The sequence below is a fragment of the Salvelinus sp. IW2-2015 genome, linkage group LG33 (genome assembly GCF_002910315.2).
Source record: "Salvelinus sp. IW2-2015 linkage group LG33, ASM291031v2, whole genome shotgun sequence".
Lineage (NCBI taxonomy): Eukaryota > Metazoa > Chordata > Actinopteri > Salmoniformes > Salmonidae > Salvelinus > Salvelinus sp. IW2-2015.
The window spans coordinates 27,386,604-27,413,714 of NC_036872.1; the positions used below are offsets into that span (position 1 = coordinate 27,386,604).

Consider the following 27,111-nt stretch of genomic DNA (forward strand, 5'->3'; position numbering starts at 1 on the left):
CCTAGAAGTAACAAAAGTATGGATTTTTGGACAGAAAGTTTCTGATTTTTGCAATATTACGTAGATGGAAAAAAGCTGTCCTTGAAACAGTCTTGATATGTTTTGTCAAAAGAGAGATCAGGGTCCAGAGTAACGCCGAGGTCCTTCACAGTTTTATTTTGAGACGACTTTACAACCATCAAGATGAATTGTCAGATTCAATAGAAGATCTCTTTGGTTTCTTGGGACCTAGAACAAGCATCTCTGTTTTGTCCGAGTTTAAAAGTAGAAAGTTTGCAGCCATCCACTTCCTTATGTCTGAAACACAGGCTTCTAGCGAGGGCAATTTTGGGCTTCACCATGTTTCATTGAAATGTACAGCTGTGTGTCATCCGCATAGCAGTGAAAGTTAACATTATGTTTCGAATGACATCCCCAAGAGGTAAAATATATAGTGAAAACAAATAGTGGTCCTAAAACGGAACCTTGAGGAACACCGAAATGTACGTTGATTTGTCAGAGGACAAACCATTCACAGAGACAAACTGATATCTTTCAAAACAGATAAGATCTAAACCAGGCCAGAACTTGTCCGTGTAGACCAATTTGGGTTTCCAATCTCTCCAGAAGAATGTGGTGATCGATGGTATCAAAGGCAGCACTAAGGTCTAGGAGCACGAAGACAGATGCAGAGCCTCGGTCTGACGCCATTAAAAGGTAATTTACCACCTTCACAAGTGCAGTCTCAGTGCTATGATGGGGTCTAAAACCAGACTGAAGCATTTCGTATACATTGTTTGTCTTCAGGAAGGCAGTGAGTTGCTGTGCAACAGCTTTTACATTTTTTTTTGAGAGGAATGGAATTCGATATAGGCCGATAGTTTTTTATATTTTCTGGGTCAAGGTTTGGCTTTTTCAAGAGAGGCTTTATTACTGCCACTTTTAGTGAGTTTGGTACACATCCGGTGGATAGAGAGCCGTTTATTATGTTCAACATAGGAGGGCCAAGCACAGGAAGCAGTTCTTTCAGTAGTTTAGTTGGAATAGGGTCCAGTATGCAGCTTGAAGGTTTAGAGGCCATGATTATTTTCATCATTGTGTCAAGAGATATAGTACTAAAACACTTAAGTGTCTCTCTTGATCCTAGGTCCTGGCAGAGTTGTGCAGACTCAGGAGAGCTGAGCTTTGGAGGAATACGCAGATTTAAAGAGGAGTCCGTAATTTGCTTTCAAATGATCATGATCTTTTCCTCAAAGAGGTTCATGAATTTATTACTGCTGAAGTGAAAGCCATCCTCACTTGGGGAATGCTGCTTTTTAGATAGCTTTGTGACAGTATCAAAAAGACATTTCGGATTGTTCTTGTTTTCCTCAATTAAGTTGGAAAAATAGGATGATCGAGCAGCAGTGAGGGCTCTTCGATACTGCACGGTACTGTCTTTCCAAGCTAGTCGGAAGACTTCCAGTTTGGTGTGGCACCATTTCCGTTCCAATTTTCTGGAAGCTTGCTTCAGAGCTCGGGTATTTTCTGTATACCAGGGAGCTAGTTTCTTATGACAAATGTTTTTGGTTTTTAGGGGTGCAACTGCATCTAGGGTATTGCGCAAGGTTAAAATGAGTTCCTCAGTTAGGTGGTTAACTGATTTTTGTCCTCGGACATCCTTGGGTAGGCAGAGGGAGTCTGGAAGGGCATCAAGGAATCTTTGTGTTGTCTGAGAATTTATAGCACGACTTTTGATGCTCCTTGGTTGGGGTCTGAGCAGATTATTTGTTGCGATTGCAAACGTAATAAAATGGTGGTCCGATAGTCCAGGATTATGAGGAAAAACATTAATTCCATGGGACAAAACTAGGTCCAGAGTATGACTGTGACAGTGAGACATGTTGGACAAAACCCACTGAGTCGATGATGGCTCCGAAAGCCTTTTGGAGTGGGTCTGTGGACTTTTCCATGTGAATATTAAAATCACCAAAAATTTGAATATTATCTGCTATGACTACAAGGTCCGATAGGAATTCAGGGAACTTAGTGAGGAACGCTGTATATGGCCCAGGAGGCCTGTAAACAGTAGCTATAAAAAGTGATTGAGTAGGCTGCATAGATTTCATGACGAGAAGCTCAAAAGACGAAAACGTATTTTTTTTTTTGTAAATTGAAATTTGCTATCGTAAATGTTAGCAACACCTCCGCCTTTGCGGGATGCACGGGGGATATGGTCACTAGTGTAACCAGGAGGTGAGGCCTCATTTAACACAGTAAATTCATCAGGCTTAAGCCATGTTTCAGTCAGGCCAATCACATCAAGATTATGATCAGTGATTAGTTCATTGACTATAACTGCCTTTGAAGTGAGGGATCTAACATTAAGTAGCCCTATTTTGAGATGTGAGGTATCACAATCTCTTTCAATAATGGCAGGAATGGAGGAGGTCTTTATCCTAGTGAGATTGCTAAGGCGAACACGGCCATGTTTAGTTTTGCCCAACCTAGGTCGAGGCACAGACATGGTCTCAATGGGGATAGCTGAGCTGACTACACTGACTGTGCTAGTGGCAGACTCCACTAAGCTGGCAGGCTGGCTAACAGCCTGCTGCCTGGCCTGCATACCGTGGGATATGCATCAACAGCAACCTTGGGAAAATCCTCTGCATTATCATTAACATCAGACTTGTACATTTCCTCAGTGAAAACAATGTACTGAGAAAATGTCAAATTGGCTTTTTGCCAAATTACTGTACGGCAGACCACGTATTCACCCTGCACACCCTAATTGACAAACATACAAAACAAAACAAAGGCAAAGTCTTCTCATGCTTTGCTGACTTCAAAAAATATTTTGACTCAACTTGGCATGAGGGTCTGCTATATAAATTGATGGAAAGTGGTGTTGGGGAAAACACATACGACATTATAAAATCCATGTACACAAACAACAAGTGTGCATTTAAAATTGGCAAGAAACACACACATTTCTTTTCACAAGGTCGTGGGGTGAGACAGGGATGCAGCTTAAGCCCCACCCTCTTCAACATATATATCAACGAATTGGCACGGGCACTAGAACAGTCTGCAGCACCCGGCCTCACCATCCTAGAATCTGAAGTCAAATGTCTACTGTTTGTTGATGATCTGGTGCTTCTGTCCCCTACCAAGAAGGGCCTACAGTAGCACCTAGATCTTCTGCACAGATTCTGTCAGACATGGGCTCTGACAGTAAATCTCAGTAAGACAAAAATAATGGTGTTCCAAAAAAAGGTCCAGTTGTCAGGACCACAAATACAAATTCCATCWAGAGACTGATGCCCTAGAGCACACAAAAAACTATACATACCTCGGCCTAAACATCAGCGCCACAGGTAACTTCCAACGATCTGAGAGACAAGGCAAGAAGGGCCTTCTATGCCATCAAAAGGAACATGAAATTTGACATACCAATTATGATCTGTCTAAAAATACTTTAATCAGTTACAAAACTCATTGCACTTTATGGTTGTGAGGTCAGGGGTTCGCTCACTAACCAAGAATTCACAAAATGGGACAAACACCAAATTGAGACTCCGCATGCAGAATTCTGCAAAAATATCCCAAGTGTACAATTTAAAACACCCAATAATGCATGCAGAGCAGAATTAGGTCGATACCCACTAATTATCAAAATCCAGAAAAGAGACGTTAAATTCTTCCATAACAAAGCCATCACCTACAGAAAGATGAACCTGGAGAATAATCCCCTAAGAAAGCTGGTCGTGGGGCTTTCTTAGGGGACAGCAACACAAATAGACCCAAACAAATCATGAGAAAACAAAAAGAMAATTACTTGACACATTGGAATTCACAACAAAACAGAGCAAACTGGAATGATATTTGGCCCTAAACAGAGAGTACACAGTGGCAGAATACCTGATCACTGTGACTGACCCAAAATTAAGGAAAGCTTTAACTTCTTATGGCTGAGATCCCGCTAACGGGATCGATATGACAACAGCCAGTGAAAGTGCAGGGCGCCAAATTCATACAACAGAAATCTCATAATTAAAATTCCTCAAACACACATCTTATACCATTTTAAAGGTAATCTTGTTGTTAATCCCACCACGGTTTCCGATTTCAAAAAGGCTTTACAGCGAAAGCACCACAAACGATTATGTTAGGTCACCGCCAAGTCACAGAAAAARACAGCCATTTTTCCAGCCAAAGACAGGAGTCACAAAAAGCAGAAATAGAGATAAAATCAATCACTAACCTTTGATGATCTTCCTCAGATGACACTCATAGGACTTCATGTTACACAATACATGTATGTTTTGTTCGGTAAAGTTCATATTTATATAAAAAAATCTCAGTATACATTAGTGCGTTATGTTCAGTAGTTCCAAAAACATCCAGTGATTTTTCAGAGAGCCACATCAATTTCCAGAAATACTCATAATAAACGTTAATCAAAGATACAAGTGTTATACATGGAATTTTAGATCCACTTCTCCTTAATGCAACCGCTGTGTCAGATTTCAAAAAAGCTTTACGGAAACAGCATACCATGCATCAATCTGAGTACGGCGCTCAGAGCCCAAACCAGCCAAAAAGATATTCGCCATATTGTGCAGTCAACAGAAGTCAGAAATAACATGATAAATATTCACTTACCTTTGATGATCTTCATCAGAATGCACTCCCAGGAATCCCAGTTCCACAATAAATGTTTGTTTTGTTCGATAATGTCCATCATTTATGTCCAAATAGCATTTTGTAAACAAATCCAAAGTCACGAAGCTCGTTCACTAGGAGCAGACGAATTGTCAAAAAGTTCAGTTACAGTCCGTAGAAACATGTCAAACGATGTATAGAATCAAACTTTAGGATGTTTTTAACATAAATCTTCAATAATGTTCCAACCGGAGAATTCCTTTGTCTTCAGAAATGCAATGGAACGCGAGCTACCTCTCACGTGAACGAGCATCACGAGCCTGTGGCACTCTGCCAGACCACTGACTCAAAGAGCCCTTATGAGCCCCTCCTTTACAGTAGAAGCCTCAAACAAGTTTCTAAAGACTGTTGACATCTAGTGGAAGCCTTAGGAAGTGCAAATTACCAATATCTACTGTATCTTCAATAGGGAATGAGTTGAAAAACGACCAACCTCAGATTTCCCACTTCCTGGTTGGATTTTTTCTCAGGTTTCTGCCTGCCATATGAGCTCTGTTATACTCACAGGCATCATTCAAACAGTTTTAGAAACTTCAGAGTGTTTTCTATCCAAATATACTAATAATATGCATATTTTAGCAACTGGGACTGAGTAGCAGGCCGTTTACTCTGGGCATCTCTGGGCACCTTATTCATCCAAGCTACTCAATACTGCCCCCAGCCATAAGAACTATGTACAGACTCAGTGAGCATAGCCTTGCTCTTGAGAAAGGTCGCCGTAGGCAGACCTGGCTCTGAATAGAAGACAGGCTGTGTGCACAGTGCCGACAAAATGAGGTGGAAACTGAACTGCACTTCCTAACCTCCTGCCAAATGTATGACCATATTAGAGACAAACATTTTTCCTTCAGATTACACAGACCTACAAAGAATTCGAAAACAAATCAAACTTTGATAAACTCCCATATCTATTGGGTGAAATACCACAGTGTGCCATAACAGCAGCAAGATTTGTGATCTGTTGCCACAAGAAAAGGGCAACCAGTGAAGAACAAACACCATTGAAAATATAACCCATATTTATGTTTATTTATTTTCCCTTTTGTGCTTTAACTATTAGCACATCGTTACAACACTGTATATAGACATAATATGACATTTGAAATGTCTGTATTATTTTGGAACTTCTGTGAGTGTAGTATTTACTGTTCACTTTTTATTGTTTATTTCACTTTCGTTTTTTATATATTTCACTTGCTTTGGCAATGTAAACATATGTTTCCCATGCCAATAAAGCCCCTTGAATTGAAACTGAATTGAGAGGACATGAAAGGAAGCAGACTGGTCTGCAGATGTGAATTAGGAGGTGGGTGTGCTGTAGAGGGAGGGTCAGAGGGAGAGATAGTGAGTGGAAGGAAGAAAACAGTACATCAGATTTTCTGTAGTCTTTCTTCCTACAATCCTGGATGTCCTCGGTCTTGTACTCACAGACAAATACTACAGAGATAGGAACATAAACTCTCCCTTCCCTGTTTAGAAAAAGGTAAATGCATAAAGATGTTTGTCTGGCAGACAGATTGGAGGAGGCAATTATCAAGTCAACTATGAACAGACTGAGGAGAAATACACAGTACAACTCTGTATGAGTAGCAGCAGACGAGTCAGAGTAGGGCCTATCAGGAGAGGGACCAATTAATCTAACCCAGGTATTACCAAACTGGGGTACGCGTACCCCCAGGGTTACGTGCAATGCCGTCGGGGGTACGCCAAATAAAAATGTTATTCACATTTATTTATTTTTTTAAATAATTCTTCTTCACATTTTCAAACAGTACATTTATATTTTCCAATGGGGCAATACATTTGGGTGAGGTTTTTTTCTCGCCTGATTAGCCTCGTTTCACTGCCAAAAATAAAATTAAACCATCTAGTGTTCAGCGAAATAACAACACAATGTCAAATACAGGTAGCCTAGTCAAATAATTAACATCCAATCACCTTCACTCTTGCGCAGACATTTAGAAACGAAACATGACAATTTGAAAAATAAGCCACAGGAATTTTTTGAGTGAGAATAAAGACAACTTTCGAGTAGTAAGACATGTATAAAAGCTACAGATACCGAATAATAAAGGGCTAGAAGCGTCTTATATTGTGAGCTACCGAGTGGCTAGGACAGGCAAGCCCCATACTATTGAATGAAGTCCTCTCATTCTTCAGACAATGCCTTCATCAAACAACACTGTTTCACGATGCATCACTGACATGGCCGGAGAGGTTTTGAAATAATTACTGCTTTGCATAAAAGCCAGTGAATTATATGTTACAGTTGGATTAGTCAACAGAAATGGCGGGCCTGGCACAGCTCTTGATATATGTCCATTACGTTTATGGTTGTCAATTAAGGAAAACAGCCTCTTCTGCAAACCACTGGAAACCAGGACAACATGAGAGGATATTTTTAAAGTACTGAATAGCTTTGTGACATCAAATAGACTTTGGTGGTCAAGATGTGTTGGTATCTGTACTAATGGCGCAAAAGCCATGACAGGGAGACATAGTGGCATGCAAGCAGTTGCTCCCGACACCACTTGGATATACTGCAGCATCCACGAGAGGCTCTTGCTGCCAAGGGAATGCCTGACAGCTTGAAAGACGTTTTGAACACTACAGTGAAAATGGTTAACTTTGTTAAAGCGAGGCCCCTGAACTCTCGTGTATTTTCTGCATTATGCAATGATATGGGCAGCGACCATGTAATGCTTTTACAACGTACAGAAGTGCGCTGGTTATCATGGGGCAAAGTATTGACACATGTTTTTTAATTGAGAGACGAGCTTAAAATTTTCTTTACTGACCATAATTTTCACTTGTCTGACCGCTTGCCTGATGTCGAGTTTCTCACACGACTGGCCTATCTGGGTGATGTTTTTTCTCGCCTGAATGATCTGAATCTAGGATTACAGGGACTCTCCGCAACTATATTCAATGTGCGGGACAAAATTGAGGCTATGATTAAGAAGTTGGAGCTCTTTTCTGTCTGCATTAACAAGGACAACACACAGGTCTTTCCATCATTGTATGATTTTTTGTGTGCAAATGAACTCAAGCTTACAGACAATGTCAAATGTGCTATAGTGAAGCACCTGAGTGAGCTGGGTGCACAATTATGCAGGTACTTTCCTGAAACGGATGACATAAACAACTGGATTCGTTATCCCTTTCATGCCCTACCTCCAGTCCACTTACCGATATCTGAACTAGAGAGCCTCATCGAAATTGCAACAAGCGTTCTGTGAAAATTTAATTTAATCAGAAGCCACTGACAGATTTCTGGATAGGGAAATGATTTAAGACTGAGACTCTCTCCAATACAACCCAACATTGCAGTTATGTGCATCCTTTCAAGACCACCCTTCTCATAACCTGTGGTGAGTTATTCACAATTTTTTATGAACAAATAAGGTTTTATATGTAAAATGGCTAAATAAAGACATTTTTTAAATATATTATTATTATATTATTTGTGTCCTGGTCCTAGAAGAGCTCTTTGTCACTTCCCACTAGTCGGGTTGTGACAAAAACTGACACTCATTCGTATGTTTAATAAATGTGTCGTGTGTGGCAGGCTTACACTGATGGCAAAAAACAACATTTGAGAGTGGGCTGACCCTGGTGCTAGAGGGGGTACTTAGCTGGAAGTTGAATGTTTGAAGGGGTACGGGACTATAACAAGTTTGGGAACCACTGATCTAACCAATCCAACTGGCTGCCTATTTGGTTTTCATCACAATTTCTTGACATTTTAGATGCATTATATAGGCTATGTGAGACTAAGTTGTAATACAAATAAGAGTGCATGAAAATACCACTGTATTTCTGAACAATCGGGACGTTTCTTTAGCTTTGATTTGTTTTGGGGAATACGTTGGGATAGTTGAGCTGTTCATACTTATTTTGAATGCGTAGGGACACATTTTAGAGTACTAAAGCAAATGTGATTCATTGGATATTGCAGAGACACGTGACATGTGTTTTCACATTCATTGGCGAGTTCGTATGAAATGAGATCCTTCTGTAGACATACGATATAGTCCCCAAATGTCCATAACTATCGCATTATGTCAGTATTTTGATACGTTTGAATGCAAACGTTTTTGAATTGACTTTTACGTTTGTAAAACGTAGATGTAATTATTTTGTTGGACATGTTTACGTTCAACATGATTTTAGCCTTTATTCGAGTCGCGGAAGGAATTTCGTGCCACGGCTACTGTGAGTGGTGCGAAATTTGAAAATTTCGCTAGGGACCTAGGCTAGCTAGCCAGCTATAACATGCTAGCTAGCTGGAAAACTGTTTCGTTGTTGCTATCTAGTCATTTAGCTAGCTTATTATTATTACTATGGTCGCTGATCTGTTTCGCTAGGTAATATGTTTGTCGATTCAATGAATGTATTGTTAAAGTTAGCTGGCCAAGAAACTCTGAGCTAACGTTAGCTAGCCATTTTGTAACGTAAATGTGAACTTGTATTTCGCTAACGTCAGAGTTGGTTTATAAAGGTGTTAAATGGCTTTAACGTCGTTTTTAATATGTACTTGTTGGATGTATAGCGTCAATAACTTGCAAGCTACAAACGCCTGTCGCATAACCTTTCCTCGCTAGCACTTGTTTAAACTTTTGTGTGATCATCATTCGTTGCTTGGTTTGTCAGCCTTCTTGCCTTTATTGAATACATTATCGACCCAATTTTATCAACTGTTATTGACAACAGTTGAGTGATTTCTTGGTTTAGATGACAGACCCCACTTAAGGTGCTTCCAGTCCTTTCTGTTGAAGGTAGCTAACGTTAAGTTCAGAGTTGAAAATGGACAACTTGACTCTACTGGAGGCCTCGTGTCTTTCTCCAATGAGCAACATCACATCACCCTTGGATTTCACCCTGCTCACACCCTCCCAACTGGGTATCTCCACTCAAAGCTTCACGCCATCTTCTAACGTCAAAGGTAATTCAGACAGAAGAAGTGAGTTGACTCTGTTGATATCATTCCACTGGGTCCACTGCTCTTTCCGACTTTACCCTGCAATTAACTCATTATTATAACCCTAAACACAAATTTATCTGGGCACTGTAGCTAGCTATATGTTCAAGGTCTAGACATTGCGTTGTCAAGACACAAGACAATTGTTTGTTTTTCTGAATCAAGAATGGTGCATGTATTGTCTTTCCCCAGAAAAATCTCGCCTAGCTCAGCTGAAGGTGAAGCGGAGGTCTAATGTTGGGGTACGGAGTTCACCAGAGACCAACTCCCTAATCCGCTACATTGCCCAACAAAGGATGAAAACTCCCCCAACACAACAGGTGAGATGAGTTTGCTCATTCATTCATACTCAACGATTGTGGAATTAACATAACTAGTGCACTGCAGATAAAAATTGCTCTAGGACTGTTTGTGTTCATCCGAGTTGGAGCTATAATAGTCGTAGTTACATTCATGACAAGCCTATAAGCTGTCTCTTGCTACACTGCATTTGTCATTGAAAATGAACCAATTGCATCACATAAAATTTGAAGCCATTTGTGTTTACTGTGCATTTCTTTTTTCTCTCTTCGTAGGATACCCACGCCATCCCCTTCTTTCCCAGAGTCCCCTCTACTCTAAAGCAGAAGATGGCCATCTTCCAGAGCATTATGAATGTGGAGGAGAATGAAGCAGTGCTGAAACAGGACAATCACACAGGGGGATGCATCAAGACAAGAGATGTTCTGTCTGGTGGTCAGTCTGCTTCAATGAAAAAGGATAAATCAGTTATTTATCACATATTATTACGTGAACTGAAACTGGTGCTTTGTCTGAGTATACTATTTAAAAGTTATTAGGTTATGTTGGACTTTTCCCTCCAAAAATGTTAAAGGTGCTACATCCAGGATTTGTAAGATATGTTTTGCATTGTAATTTCAGAAAATGTCCATAATATACAGTATATGGTGCTAATAGTGGAATGATAGTGTTTTACAGTATTACGCCAGTGTTGTGATTGGCTGTGATATTTGCCTATTGATTTTTCCAGAAGGAGCAGAATTTGTTGTCGAACTGGGAAAGCTGTTCTGTCATTTCCTGCTTGCTAAAATTCTACACTGTTCCCTCAATTTCAGTTTGTGGTACAATGATTCCCTACACTATTCACTGCTTGTTTTCTCAATCACAACACCGGTGGTAAGTAATACTGTGAAACACTATCATTTCACTATTAGCGGKGTATGTATTATGSACATTTTCTGAAATTACAATGCAAAAATACAAATCCTATGTGTAGCACCTTTTTTTAAGTTTTAATATGTACGTTATACTTCAGTGAGGGCATGGAGAAACCAGCATTTTTCTTGTGTAATGTTTTTGGAGCTCCTGAAAATGTCTCATCCAGATACTACAGATGGTCCCTTTTAGTATATTCTTTAAGAGTTTTCTATTCTGGGCTATAGTTGTTGATGGGTGTTGTCTTAACTATCAGGTGGGTGGAGCTGTGATAGTGGTGGGAAGGAGAACATGTCCCCAGTGAGCCAGCATCCCTCTCTGACTTCCCCACCCAGTAAGAGGCGCTGCACAGCACGCACTCTGGGGGAGTGTGTGGAGGAGATTAGGGAGGCCACCACTCCTGTCCTCAAACGCACTGCCACCATACTGAAGCAGCAACAGAACAAGGAGGTAACCTCATCACACTGGCAAAACATTTCTGTCTGTTAAATGACTAATATAACTTGGCAAACCATTCAGAATCTGTTGGTGTCTTTTTTTCAACTTTGTCGTGTGCATGTTGAGCAACTGGTAAGAAAAGTCTTTCTAAACTAAATTAATTATTATCAACCATTATACTGTGACCACAATGTCCTGACAACCACTAACCCATCATGATCACCTCCTCAGGTTGCAGTTGTCCAGAATAAGGACCATCAGCCAACTCTCAATGTAGAACCTGCTAGTGTGTCTCTGTCACCAGCCCTGGGTACTGATGCTATGTCCCAGGGCAAGCCACAGCCCTCTCCTATGAAGCAGCACTGCACTCCCACCAAGGAGGAGCAGGACCAGGTAAGATTTCATCTAGCCTCATCCACACACACACCAATATTTGTTCCAAATGGCACCCTATTGCTTATGTAGTGTCAACTCACCTGGTGTAAAAAACAAACAAAAAAACTTTGGTCCAGGGCCCGAGCCCTGGTCAAATGTAATGAACTATATAGGGTTCCATTTGAGACACAACACCCCAGCCTCCTTTCCTCTCTGTGAAGCCCTCACAGTTCTGCAGTGAACACAACTGCTACTTTCACCACAGGTTCCTGCCTGCCTCTCAAACATTATCTTTGGTTCCCTCTCACCCCACAGGAGTGCTCTTTTGAACTGCACAGCCCCAGCCAACCTCTGGTTTTGCATTCAGGACGAGTCAGGACAACTCTGCCTCGGCTGTTCGTCATGCCATCTCTTTTGGAGGTGAACCCCACTGGTAAATATGCTGTTCTCCTCTGTTATAGAGGATCCTATCCTTTCATCTTTATCACGCTTTGAAGCCCAGTGCAAGTTAAGCATACTACAGCCAATATTGACTAAGCAAAAACTGAGGCACGAAAAGGCTTGTTTCTGTGAGCAGCAAAGGCTGTTGTTGGTCATGATTCATCACCCTCTAACATTTTTCTGTATGAGAAGCAGTAGGTTGAATAAATCTGTTATGGTCAAGTGATGTTGATGAGTAAACAATATTTATTTGTCCTTCAGATSAAGCTGATGGTGGCAACGTTAACTCCACTATAAAGAAGCATGTGCGTTTCGGGATCCTGCTGCCCCCTGAACTCTTTGACAAAAACCTTCCCCCCAGCACCCCTCTACGGAAGGGGGGAACCCCGGTCTGCGCCCCAACATCTGCCGGGGGGTCCCAGCTGAGGTCACTGCTGAAGACCCCCTTAACCCTAGCCCAGCTGGACTTCAGCAGCCCCTCTCTAACTGGAGCCTCCCCACCCCTCACTATGGGACCCTGCTGTGGGGAACAMGAGAGCACCCACACTCAGGGAAAGGTACCTGTCTATCACCAACACAGTGATTGACCTGCCCCAAAATGATGAGGCCAGGGTCGTATTCATTAGTGACCAAACGGAAGCAGACGGTTACTGAAACAGGAAGGGACTACCTGAACTTCCAATAAGAAACACTTGTTTTCCTTTGCCAAACGTTTTGCTACAGTGTTCCCTAATGAGTACGACCAATCATTGAATTGTTCTTTCTGGTAATCCAGCATGTGGGTTAGTTATTGACCATGTAAATAATGCAGTAATTCTCTATGCAGATCCCTTTCCCTTCAATGGAAGAAGATGTTGACAGTTCATGGATGGACAATGCAGGTTGGTTGTTGAACAGTGATCATTGCTGAGAGGAAGCTGTTTCTAGTCAAGCTCTGTGTAAAACTTCACATTGTTGTCACTTTTGTATGTATTTCCAGAGCTGGAGACTGGACCTCTGGATCTGACCTCAGCTTTTCAAGAGGAGGACTCTGTTCGTGAGGAAATGCCAGGTGAGATCTAGTTACTTCAGTTTAGACTGGTTGTGTGTCTCAAATGACACCCTATTTCCTAAATAGTGCACCATATAGGGTGCCATTTGGGACGTATGGTCAGACTTCAAATTCTATTCCACCCACCTTTCACTCTCTCCCCTTATGTAACAGCACCTCTCCTCCTCAGCCTCAAGTCATTGGTTTAGTGTTTACAGGGGTGTCAGTGAGGTCAAATGAGAGGCTTAAGCGGAGGTGTGTTTGCTTTAGATGCTGCCCCAGTGCCTGACCCTGCCCCAGTGCCTGACCCTGCCCTGGAGCCAGAACCAGCTGCCACAGCCCGCTCTCGCAGCAGAAAGAGAAAGGTCTGGTAACGCACCACTCATTCACTGAACAGGATATCCTCATTCCCTCCACTTACACACCAATTAGATAATATTGGTCCAGAGATAAGATTATCATACTATTATTACTATCTTAATCTGATGATCTAGGGTTAATCTCAATGGAAGAGCTTGTGAGTGTATCCAAATAGATCCTATCCTAATGCCACCTCTCTAACTGCATATCTCTTCATATCTCTCTTATCTATCTCTGTTCTTTCAGCAACCAGAGGAGAAGAGTGAGCCTGTGAAGAAGAGGTCGTCTCGTACGGCTGCCAAGTCTGCCTGTGGGAGGATGAAGGTCAGTCTGGGCTCTGCTCATCACTCATAAGTCTATCTACAGAGACGTATAATATTACACACTGTGGCTGTGGGTAGTACAGTGAGCTAAGCCTCAGGGAGGTATTACATACACCAAGCTACTTGCCTCGTTGTAAGCCACAGTCAATCTGCCTTTCTCATGCTCAAGGAATTTAGGTAGTTACTTTATTCAAATTTCTGCAAGAATTTAACTTAATTTAGAAGGTGGTGGTGTTTGGAGTACTTGTGGTATTTACTTTAGTTTTGGAAAGGAAGGGAATGAGCATTGAGGGGCCACAGAAGAAACTACTGGGATTGTTATAATAATAATATATACAGTCCATTCCGAATGTTTTCAGACCCCTTGACTTTTTCAAAATGTTGGTACGTTGCAGCCTTAATCTAAAATAGATTAAATCATCTACACACAATACCGAATAAAGARGAAGCAAAACAGTTTTTTTTTTTGTATATTACAAAAAAACAGATCACATTTACATACGTATTGAGACCCTTTACTCAGTACTTTGTTGAAGCACCTTTTGGCAGTGATTACAGCATTGAGTCTTCTTGGGCATGACACTACAAGCTTGGCACACCTGTATTTGGGGAGTTTCTCCCATTCTTCTCTGCAGACCCTCTCAAGCTCTGTCAGGTTGGATGGGGAGCGTCGCTGCACAGTTATTTTCAGGTCTCTCCAGAGATGTTTGATCAGGTTTAAGTCTGGGCTCTGGCTGGGCCACTCAAGGACATTGAGACTTGCCCCAAAGCTAATCCTGCGTTGTCTTGGCTGTGTGCTTAGGGTCGTTGTCCTGTTGGAAGGTGAAACTTCGCCCCAGTCAGAACCTGCTCCAGAGTGCTCAGGACTTCATCAAGGATCTCTCTGTACTTTTCTCCCTTCATTTTTTCCTCAATCCTGACTATTCTCCAAGTCCCTGCCACTGAAAAACATCCCCACAGCATGATGCTGCCACCACCATGCTTCAGCGTAGGGATGGTGCCAGATTTCCTCCAGACTTTACTCTTGGCATTTAGGCCAAAGAGTTCAATCTTGGTTTCATCAGACCAGAGAATCTTGTTTCTTTAGGTGTCTTTTGGCGGACTGTCGCATGCCTTTTACTGAGGAGTGGCATCAGTCTGTCCACTCTACCATAAAGGCCTGAATGGTGGAGTGCTGCAGAGATGGTTGTCCTTCTGGTAGGGCTGACCCCAATTAGTCGATTGTTTGGTCATTGGGCTGTTGGTCGACCGAGATTTGTTTTAGTCGATCAGTAACATTTGCATCCATCTCGGTGAACTAATCTATTGCGGAGGCCTAGACTAAAAGCCAATATAGGCTCGATATGAAAATGTGGTCGGAGGCTCCATATGGAGAGTGTGACGTAATTGCGGAGCATGCAGAGGCTAAATCCAGCTCTGTACCCATCACTATGTGCCTTCCAAATGTTGTAACAATGCGGAGGGCTTTGTAAAGCTCCGCATTGACATGCTTGGTTGATGMTAGGTGGGGGTGGTACATCCTGTATAAATACAAACTCACTTCCTTGACAACAGCTCTGTGAAGCGCAAGAAGTATGAATGGCTTGACTTCTGCTGAGGTCGTATCACCGTAAATGCTGCATGGCCAATGCAGACGTGGGATTGACCATGCCCCCAGATGCACAATGCACTGCTCTCCAGAATGCGCTCTCTTGCCAAGTTGTGTATATTCCTTGTTTTACAACTTCATTGTGTGAATTGTTTGCATTTGATTGTTAGTGTATATCAATTCCCCATTACATGCAGTATCAGTCAAAAGTTTGGACACACCTACTCATTCAAGGGTTTTTCTTTATTTGTACTATTTTCTACATTGTAGAATAATTAGTGAAGATATCAAAACCATGAAATAACACATGGAATCATGTAGTAACCCAAAAAGTGTTAAACAAATAGAAATATATTTTATATTTGAGATTCTTCAAAGTAGGCACCCTTTGCCTTAATGACAGCTTTGCACACTCTTGGTATTCTCTCAACCAGCTTCACCTGGAATGCTTTTCCAACAGTCTTGAAGGAGTTCCCACATATGCTGAGCACTTGTTGGTTGCTTTTTCCTTCACTCTGCGGTCCAACTCATCCCACACCATCTCAATTGGGTTGAGGTCAGGTGATTGTGCACTCCATCACTCTCCTTCTTGGTCAAATAGCCCTTACATGGAGCTGTGTTGGGTCATTGTCCTGTTGAAAAACAAGTGATAGTCCCACTAAACGCAACACCAGATGGGATGGTGTATCGCTGCAGAATTCTGTGGTAGCCATGCTGGTTAAGTGTGCCTTGAATTCTAAATATATCAGTGTCACCAGCAAAGCACCATCACACCACCTCCATGCTTCACGGTGGGAACCACACATGCGGAGATCATCTGTTCACCTACTCTGCGTCTCACAAAGACTCGGCGGTTGGAACCCAAAATCTCATTTGGACTCATCAGACCAAAGGACAGATTTCCACCGGTCTAATGTCCATTGCTCGTGTTTCTTGGTACTGTATATCACCAGTTGTACATTTACCGTTAATTCCTATAATTTCTAATCTACAATGTTTGTTACGGTTATTTATTTTAATGCATTCAATATTATTATTTCAGTCTTCCTGTTCTCATTGTCGGAGTGGACACGTTGTTTGCAGAGTGCACAACCTATGCTAAACAAGTTTTGGTTTATTTCATTCCATTTACTAGTTCTGTCAATTTAGTCATTGTCTTTTGTTTGGAGCTCTCCTGTCAATGTTGAGTAAGGACGCTCACGTATAGAAGTAGGCATATAGTTTACCTAGCCTGCGTGCAAATGTAGGTATATAAATGTGCCCATTTGGGGATCTGATAGTATTTCTGATTGGCTTAATGCACCATCACTAATAACCTGTGGAAATTCCTAAAGTAATGTTTTCTTCACCTCAAACAGCAAGCAAACAAAGTCTGTTTTTACATCCATTGAGAATGACAATAGTTCCTCAATGAATTTGAAAAATCTTTCCAGTTCTCTCCCTTTCAATAACCACTTGGCGTGAAAGGGGAAAATGTAAGGCTCTGATCCAGTGGAAACGTCATAAAATAGGCTTCTTATCAGTACTTGACTTGGACTGAAATAGGTTCCGGTACTTATTTTGGCTGCGGGTACTGTTTATATTTAGGTGCAGGAGCTCCACAATTCTTTTGACCTAATATTCTATAAGAGGAACAGGAGCTCAAGCAGTAGAACATTTGAGGTGCCGGTACTCAGCGAGCTACTGTCCAGAGCTCACTGGCATGGGAAAATGAGGGCCGAGAATATTTTCTACAATGTTGCAAGTTCGCTAGGCAAGCTTTGGGCCTTACCCAAGTTAATAGTTGATACAATGTTTCAAGTTCGTTGCAGATGGGCAATGTGTAGCCAATGTGATTTATTGGTTATTTATTTTTAATCTGGATATTTTCTACCTGCAGGCTGCAATGTTATTTGTTGGCTTTATGTAGGCTGTTCTTACATAGATGGCAATAGAAGTAACTTTTTAGGTTTATCATTTTAATTTATTTGGATAGAATTGTTATTAACCACATGACAATGATTTTGAGGTATAATGGCATTATTATAAATTAAATGAAACTTTCACAAATGTGCTTATGTGAAACCATAACTGGCAGGCAGATCGGTAGAAATAGTATACTACATGAGAAAGTTTGCCAACTCCTCGTGTAGCCTATTACCGGCAACTTCAGGAGAGTAATGGCAGAATCTGCGAAAGCCAGCAGGAGCGGGAGGAGAGTAGTTGGGTTAAAGTTTTTTCTTCTGGTTATCTAGCTCTGGCGCCCTCTTGAGCCATCCAGACAAGATCAATGCACATAGTTGATTTTATTAAAACACAGGTTCTTTGTCACGTCCCTGAGCAAGGCCCTTCTCCCTGGATTGCTCAGTTTGACCGAGCGGCCAGCTCTAGGAAGGAGAGTCTTGGTGGTTCCAAACTTCTTCCATTTAAGAATGATGGAGGCCACTGTGTTCTTGGGGACCTTCAACGCAGCAGACATTTTTTGGTGCCCTTCCCCAGATCTGTGCCTCGACACAATCCTGTCCCGGATCTCTACGGACAATTCCTTCAACCTCACGGCTTGGTTTTTGTTCTGACATGCACTGACAACTAGAGGTCGGCCGATTATGATTTTTCAACGCCGATACCGATTATTGGAGGACCAAAAAAGCCGATGCTGATTAATCGGCCGATTTTTATTTATTTGTAATAATGACAATTACAACAATACTGAATGAACACTTATTTTAACTTAATTTAATACATCAAAATCAATTTGGCCTCAAATAAATAATGAAACATGTTCAATTTGGTTTAAATGCAAAAACAAAGTGTTGGAGAAGAAAGTAAAAGTGCAATATGTGCCATGTAAGAAGTTCCTTGCTCAGAACAAGAGAACATATGAAAGCTGGTGGTTCCTTTTAACATGAGTCTTCAATATTCCCAGGTAAGAAGTTTTAGGATGTAGTTATTATAGGACTATTTCTCTCTAWACGATTTGTATTTCATATACCTTTGACTATTGGATGTTCTTATAGGCACTTTAGTATTGCCAGTGTAACAGTATAGCTTCCATCCCTCTCCTCGCCGCTACCTGGGCTCGAACCAGGAACACATCAACAACAGCCACCCTCGAAGCAGCGTTACCCATGCAGTGCAAGGGGAACAACTACTCCAAGTCTCAGAGCGAGTGACGTTTGAAACGCTATTAGCGCGCACCCCGCTAACTAGCTAGCCATTTCACATCGGTTACACCAGCCAAATCTCGAGAGTTGATAGGCTTGAAGTCATGAAGAGCTGCTGGCAAAACGCACGAAAGTGCTGTTTGAATGATTGCTTACGAGCCTGCTGCTGCCTACCATCGCTCAGTCAGACTGCTCTATCAAATCATAGACTTAATTATAACATAATAACACACAGAAATACAAGCCTTAGGTCATTAATATGGTTGAATCGGAAACTATCATCTCGAAAACAAAATGTTTATTCTTTCAGTGAAATAACCGTTCTGTATTTTATCTAACGGGTGGCATCCATAAGTCTAAATATTCCTGTTACATTGCACAACCTTTAATGTTATGTCATAATTACGTAAAATTCAGGCAAATTAGTTCGCATAGAGCCAGGCGGCCCAAACTGTTGCATATACCCTGACTCTGCGTGCAATGAACGCAAGAGAAGTGACACAATTTCACCTGGTTAATATTGCCTGCTAACCTGGATTTCTTTTAGCTAAATATGCWGGTTTAAAAATATATACTTCTGTATATTGATTTTAAGAAAGGCATTGATGTTTATGGTTAAGTACACATTGGAGCAACGGGTCCTTTTTCGCGAATGCGCACCGCATCGATTATATGCAACGCAGGGCAAGCTAGATTAACTAGTAATATCATCAACCATGTGTAGTTATAACTAGTGATTATGATTGATTGATTGTTTTTTATAAGATACATTTAATGCTAGCTAGCAACTTACCTTGGCTTCTTACTGCATTCGCGTAACAGGCAGGCTCCTCGTGAGGCAGGTTGTTAGAGCGTTGGACTAGTTAAGCGTAAGGTTGCAAGATTGAATCCCTGAGCTGACAAGGTAAAAATCTGTCGTTCTGCCCCTGAACAAGGCAGTTAACCCACTGTTCCTAGGCCGTCATTGAAAATAAGAATGTGTTCTTAACTGACTTGCCTAGTTAAATAAAGGCGTAAATATATATATATATATATTTTTTTTTAATTGGCAAAATCGGCGTCCAAAATTACAGATTTCCGATTGTTATGAAAACGTGAAATCGGCCCTAATTAATCGGCCATTACGATTAATCGGTCGACCTCTACTGTCAACTGTGGGACCTTATATAGACAGGTGTGTGTGCCTTTTCAAATCATGTCCAGTCAATTGAATTTACCACAGGTTGACAACAATCAAGTTGTAGAAACATCAAGGATGATCAATTGAAACGGGATGCACCTGAGCTCAATTTGAGTCTCATAGCAAAGGGTCTGAATACRTATGTAAATAAGGTATTTTTGTAAAAAAATATATACATTTGCTAAAATGTCTAAAAACCTGTTTTCACTTTGTCATTATGGGTTATTGTGTGTAGATTGATAAGGAAAACATTTTATTTCATCCATTTTAGAATAAATAAGGCTATAACGTAACAAAATGTGGAATAAGTCAAGGCGTCTGAATACTTTCCGAATGCACTGTAGTGTATGCCAGTTAACATAAGCTTTTATACAAAGCGACTTAGTCATGTTGGCATACAATTTACGTATGGGTGGTTCTGGAAATGGAACCCACTACCCTGGCGTTACAAGTGCCGTGCTCTACCAACTGAGCTACACTTGTAATAGCTGCATTCCTCAGAGGTGACAGTAAAACAATGAATAAACAAAACATAAACAAGGAGTGATGTAAGAATGGGGCAAACCAGCTTGGGTGTTCACTGTGTTTGTGTTTCTCTAGAACTCAGCAAAGCATTGCTTTGGGAAGAAGGCGGTGAACCGTTCTCTGTATGGGAAGAGAGACTATGCATCCAAGAACCCCACCCTCAGTCCCATCACGGAGATCCTGTTCTCCCTTAGCCACTCTCAACACCCCCACAACTGCAAACCCACAGGTAAGCACACTGCTGTTAGGCTCTGTTCGAATACCCAGGAAGAATCATTCCTTCCATGAACTAATCATTGATTTAACATGTTTGGTGAGAGCCAGGCTTCCACTGTTGAATTCACAGTATACATCAAGGAAGTATTCGAACAGGCCTTGGACTACAATCACTAATGAAGACACTTTAGATCAGGGTTCGGCAACCGTCCCGCAAGCGATTTTACTTTTTTGGGGTCCCCCCAAGTTTTTTGTAAAAAAATTAATTGTAGGCCTAAAAATASTAAAATCACCATAAAAAAATCTGCTCCCAAGAATTCCCACAAATAGAGACATACAGTGCATTCAGAAAGTATTCAGACCCCTTTGTCCACATTATTGTTAGCCTTATTCTTAAATTGATTAAATTAATTGTTTTCCTCAATCTACACACAATACCCCATAATGACAAAGCAAAAACAGGTTTTGAAAATGTGTGTATTGTATTAAACATTTAAATACAGAAATATCTTTTTTTCATAAGTATTCAGACCTTTTGCTATAAGACTAAATTCAGTTCAGGTGCATCCCAGGTGCATTCCATTGATCATCCTTGAGATGTTTCTACAACTTGATTGTAGTCCACCTGTGGTAAATTTATGATGATTTGGAAAGGCACACACCTGTCTATATAAAGGTCCCACAGTTGACAGTGCATGTCAGAGAAAAAACCAAGCCATGAGGTTGAAGAAATTGTCCCTAGAGCACCGAGACAGGATTGTGTTCGAGGCACAGATCCCGTGAAGGGAAGCAAAGAATGTCTGCATCATTGAAGGTTCCAAAGAACAGTGGCCTCCATCATTCTTAAATGGTAGAAGAACCAGATGGTCTCTCTGCCAGAGCTCCAGAGTTCCTCTGTGGAGATGGTTGTCCTTCTGGAAGGTTCTCCCATCTCTGCAGCACTCTACTAATCAGGCCTTTATGGTAGAGTTGCCAGATGGAAGCCACTCCTCAGTAAAAGGCACATGACAGCCTTTTTGGAGTTGGCCAAAAGGTACCTAAAGGACTCTCAGACCATGAGAAACAAGATTCTCTGGTCTGATGAAATCAAGATTGAACTCATTGGCCTGATTGCTAAGCTTCATGTCTGGTGGAAACCTGGCACCATCCTTACAGTGCTGTGGGGATGTTTTACAGCGGCAGGGACTGGGAGACAAGTCAGGCTTGAGGGAAAGTAGCAAAGTACAGAGAGCTCCTTGATGAAAACCTTCTCCAGAACGCTCAGGACCTCAGACTGGGGCGAAGATTCACCTTCCAACAGGACAACGACCCCAAGCACACACCTAAGACAATGCAGGAGTGGCTTTGGGACAGGTCTCCAGGTGTTATTTTCACATTTCTTTTTGGGCTTAATTGTGGTCAATTTGCAGTGTAAAGTGTTATAGTTATTTTCTGGCCCCCTGACCAGCTGCAGCTGAATCTAGTTGCCTACCCCTGACTTAGATACACCACTCAAGTCAAGGCGCATTCAACTACTCTCACTGACTCAGACACTTGAGATACAATACTAAGTTCAGTCAATAGAAATGCTACTACTGTGTATTGTATATGCATTCTCATAGGCCATTCACTCTGACTAGGTGCATGTCCAGATACAGTCTGTATTAGTAGCTAGTAGCCCTAGACAATATGTTTTCCATTTTAGTTATTTAGCACATMCTCTTGTCCAGAGCAACTTACAGGAGCAATTAGGGTTGTGTCTTGCTCAAGGAAGGGCACATCGACAGATTTTTCACCTAGTTAGCTCGGGGAATCGAACCAATGACCTTTTGGTTACTGGCCCAACGTTCTCATGTTCAGTAGTAACCCATGTTGTGTGTCCTCCCGCCACAGCCAAAGAAGACCCCATCCTATTAGAAGATTACGTTAACAGTGACCCCATCACCGGAGTGGTCACAGCAGCAGCCCTGTGGTCAAGCTGCTTCTGCCCCCCGGTCAGTGAGGACTCACCAGAAGACACCACCCCAGCTGCAGAGCCCTCTGATGGGCCTTCAGTAGACTGCCAGAGCCCTGTAGGCTCCACCACCACAGACAGCTCTGGGACTGGAAGAGCAGCACAGATCTGGAGAAGATGGTCAGGTCCAACAGAGACCGCCAGAACCAAAAGGCAGAGTGTTATTAGAGTAGGTAGAGGGAAGGGCAGGAAGGTCAGTGTTCCTGTTGATAACTGGCTGAGTGAAGAGACCGAGGTGCAGGTAGAGAACTTTGATACAGAACAAGACCCAACAGAAACAACCCAGCCAGAGGTTTTAGTGTCCAGCCCAGCCAAGCACACAGTACCTGGTAACAGAGAGGGTGAACCTAATACACATTGTACCTCAGACCCTGTAGATACAGATCAATGCACTGGCACACTTCCAGATGCAGGTAGGAGTGGGGATAGTCCAGCTAGAGCAGACACTGATACTACTACACCCTGCCCTCCTCCAGATAAGGTTAGCACCACAGTGGCTCCCTCAGAGCAGAAGGCAGTGAGCCATGTAGAACAGAGTACAAACAAAGGCGGGCAGAGAGGAGCAGCTCAGGGCCCAGGCCGCTCCAGGGGTAGAAGGAGCTCTATATACGCCAGCTCAGTCATAGAGGAGGAGCAGGCTTCTCAGCCAAATGGGCCACAGGCAGTGGAGAATGATAACCACGGTTCAGGAATGGAGCTGGGTAATGTTATAGAACAGGCCTCCACCTCCTACCCAGACTCTCTCCTTCCCCCCTGGGCACAGGAAGAGTTCAACATTGATGATGTGCTAAGGCCTCTCCCCTGCAGGGGGCATCGGTCTGTCCGCCGCAGCCTGAGGAACCAGAGCCAGAGCAGCACCCTGGAGGCCTCCGGCCTGGCCTGGCTACCCCACACCTCTCCGGACTCCATTAGTGCTGTCCGCAGGAAGACCAGGGGCAGACGCAGCTCCATCCAGGCTCTACTACACCCTCCCCTGGAGGAAGTGAACCACACTAACCTATGAGCCACTCCAATGCTAGCATGTCCACTACCTGGACACTCTGGCTGTGAATGAAATGGCACCCTATTCACTACGAAGGTCGTTACTTTTTTTGACTAGGGTTGGCCATTTACACCTGCTTTTGATACTGTTAGAAAAGCTATTGGTTGTTGTGAGTTTTATAAAGCACTGTTTCTGTTTTTAGTAATTAAGTAGTATAAATTGAATAAGATCTACCTTTTAATGTGATTTAACAGTTTGGCAGTTATTGTCATTTACCAAGGCTCATGGGAGTAGGAGATGTACAGACKGTGCATGTTTTACTCTTTGAATGTGTACCTCCTGTATTCATTAAATAAAATGGGGATCTTCCAAACTATTAATTGTCTGAACATTATACAGGCCTCTCTTGAAATGTCTGAAAAGTTGAATTTATAAATACACTGCTCAAAAAAATAAAGGGAACACTTAAACAACACAATGTAACTCCAAGTCAATCACACTTCTGTGAAATCAAACTGTCCACTTTAGGCAAGCAACACTGATTGACAATAAATTTCACATGCTGTTGTGCAAATGGAATAGACAACAGGTGGAAATTATAGGCAATTAGCAAGACACCCCCAATAACGGAGTGGTTCTGCAGGTGGTGACCACAGACCACTTCTCAGTTCCTATGCTTCCTGGCTGATGTTTTGGTCACTTTTGAATGCTGCCGGTGCTTTCACTCTAGTGGTAGCATGAGACGGAGTCTACAACCCACACAAGTGGCTCAGGTAGTGCAGCTCATCCAGGATGGCACATCAATGCGAGCTGTGGCAAGAAGGTTTGCTGTGTCTGTCAGCGTAGTGGCCAGAGCATGGAGGCGCTACCAGGAGAGAGGCCAGTACATCAGGAGACGTGGAGGAGGCCGTAGGAGGGCAACAACCCAGCAGCAGGACCGCTACCTCCGCTTTGTGCAAGGAGGAGCACTGCCAGAGCCCTGCAAAATGACCTCCAGCAGGCCACAAATGTGCATGTGTCTGCTCAAACGGTCAGAAACAGACTCCATGAGGTGGTATGAGGGCCCGACGTCCACAGGTGGGGTTGTGCTTACAGCCCAACACCGTGCAGGACGTTTGGCATTTGCCAGAGAACACCAAGATTGGCAAATTCGCCACTGGCGCCCTGTGCTCTTCACAGATGAAAGCAGGTTCACACTGAGCACATGTGACAGACGTGACAGAGTCTGGAGACGCCGTGGAGATGCTGCCTGCAACATCCTCCAGCATGACCGGTTTGGCGGTGGGTCAGTCATGGTGTGGGGTGGCATTTCTTTGGGGGCCGCACAGCCCTCCATGTGCTCGCCAGAGGTAGCCTGACTGCCATTAGGTACCGAGATGAGATCCTCAGACCCCTTGTGAGACCATATGCTGGTGCGGTTGGCCCTGGGTCCTCCTAATGCAAGACAATGCTAGACCTCATGTGGCTGGAGTGTGTCAGCAGTTCCTGCAAGAGGAAGGCATTGATGCTATGGACTGGCCCGCCTGTTCCCCAGACCTGAATCCAATTGAGCACATCTGGGACATCATGTCTCGCTCCATCCACCAACGCCACGTTGCACCACAGACTGTCCAGGAGTTGGCGGATGCTTTAGTCCAGGTCCTGGGAGGAGATCCCTCAGGAGACCATCCGCCACCTCATCAGGAGCATGCCCAGGCATTGTAGGGAGGTCATACAGGCACGTGGAGGCCACACACACTACTGCGCCTCATTTTGACTTGTTTTAAGGACATTACATCAAAGTTGGATCAGCCTGTAATGTGGTTTTCCACTTTAATTTTGAGTGTGACTCKAAATCCAGACCTCCATGGGTTGATAAATTTGATTTCCATTGATAATTTTTGTGTGATTTTGTTGTCAGCACATTCAACTATGTAAAGAAAAAAGTATTTAATAAGAATATTTCATTCATTCAGATCTAGGATGTGTTATTTTAGTGTTCCCTTTATTTTTTTGAGCAGTGTATATACACTACCGGTCAAAAGTTATGGAACAGCTATTCATTCAAGTTWAAAAAAAAATTTAAACTATTTTCTACGTCGTAGAATAATAGTGAAGACATCAAAACTATGGAATGATGTAGTAACCAGAAAAGTGTTGGACTATTATTTCCCTTTGCTTATTTGAGCTGTTCTTGCCATAATATGAACTTGGTCTTTTACCAAATATGTATATCTTCTGTGTACCACCCCTACCTTATCACAACACAACTGATAAGCTCAAACGCATTAAGAAGGAAAGAAATTCCACACATGTATTTTTTAGAAGGCACACCTGTTAATTGAAATGCATTCCAGGTGACTACCTCGTGAAGCTTGGGGCGGCTGGTAGCCTAGTGGTTAGAGAGTTGGACTAGTAACCCGAAAGGTTGCAAGATCGAATCCCCGAAGTGACAAGGTAAAAATCTGTTGTTCTGCCCCTGAACAAGGCAGTTCCGTCATTGAAAATAAGAATTTGTTCTTAACTGACTTGCCTAGTTAAATAAAATAAAAAAGCTAGTTGAGAGAATGCCAAGAGTGCAAAGCTGTCATCAAGGCAAAGGGTGGCTATATTTTGTTTTGTTTAACACTTTTGGTTACTACATAATTCCATGTGTTATTTCATAGTTTTGATGTCTTCACTATTATTCTACAATGTAGGAAATAGTAAAAATAAAGAAACCCTTGAATGAGTAGGTGTTAAACTTGACTGGTAGTGTATATATTTTTAATTCTAAACAATTAAAGTTACTGCTATAGTTATTTCCTACAATAGATTAGACTGCAGTGATCTGGTTTCCCGAACCAAGCTAGTCAATATACACACAATTATCTACTGACTTACCAATCAATACTAACTCAACTGGTAATCATAGTGAATATTAAATGTCAACATTAAATACCATTGTATTTAGTCTTACTGGTATTCATTTCCCCTTTGGACCGGATGTATTTTTCCTTGTCTCTAATGTGGCTTTTACAGAGAGCCTAAACTGAATCATGCTTTTTCACCCTAAAATGTATAGTTATGAAATGGATGTTTTAGCTAATGGAAAGGAAAACATTCGGCTCTACATATTGATATGGTAAATACATAAATAAATAAAATAGCAGATGACTAATGTATGCGATTAAAAAAATGGTCTTTGCATGGGTCATATACACTATATACAAAAGTAGTGGATTCGGTTTCAGCCACCTGTTGCTGACAGGTGTATAAATTTGAGCACACAGCCATGCAATCTCCATAGACAAACATTGCCAGTAGGATAACCTTACTAAAGAGCTTTGTGACTTTTTTTGTGACTTTTAACATGCCATCGTCAATCAATCAAATGTATTTATAAAGCTCTTTTTACATCAGCAGATGTCACAAAGTGCTATACAGAAACCCAGCCTAACAGCCCAATCAGCAAGCAATGCAGATGTAGAAGCACGGTGGCTAGGAAAAACTCCCTAAAAAGGCAGGATCCTAGGAAGAAACCTAGAGAGGAACCAGACTCTGAGGGGTGGCCAGGAGATTGTAACGGTACATGGCCAAGATGTTCAAACATTCATAGATGACCAGCAGGGTCAAATAAAAGTAATCACAGTGGTTGTAGAGGGTGCAACAGGTCAGCA

General features: G+C 42.1%; 1 protein-coding gene across 5 annotated transcripts; it reads left to right on the forward strand.

Annotated features, from left to right (window-relative positions):
* Window positions 1-8,693: 8,693 nt before the first annotated feature.
* On the forward strand, window positions 8,694-23,849 carry cdca2 (cell division cycle associated 2). 5 transcript variants are annotated; one of them, XM_023978921.2, is made up of 14 exons: window positions 8,694-8,898; window positions 9,397-9,628; window positions 9,857-9,984; window positions 10,240-10,399; window positions 11,136-11,329; window positions 11,549-11,710; window positions 12,008-12,125; window positions 12,395-12,690; window positions 12,960-13,014; window positions 13,113-13,184; window positions 13,434-13,528; window positions 13,770-13,847; window positions 20,358-20,511; window positions 22,371-23,849. In XM_023978921.2, the coding sequence occupies exons 2-14, from the start codon at window positions 9,490-9,492 to the stop codon at window positions 23,492-23,494; spliced, it is 2,775 nt and encodes a 924-aa protein (XP_023834689.1). In that variant the 5' UTR covers window positions 8,694-8,898; window positions 9,397-9,489; the 3' UTR covers window positions 23,495-23,849. The 5 variants fall into 5 exon arrangements, with proteins under 5 accessions (XP_023834689.1, XP_023834690.1, XP_023834688.1 ...); XM_023978922.2 differs by having other exon boundaries at window positions 9,418-9,628; XM_023978920.2 differs by lacking the exon at window positions 8,694-8,898 and adding an exon at window positions 8,927-9,050.
* Window positions 23,850-27,111: the final 3,262 nt, after the last annotated feature.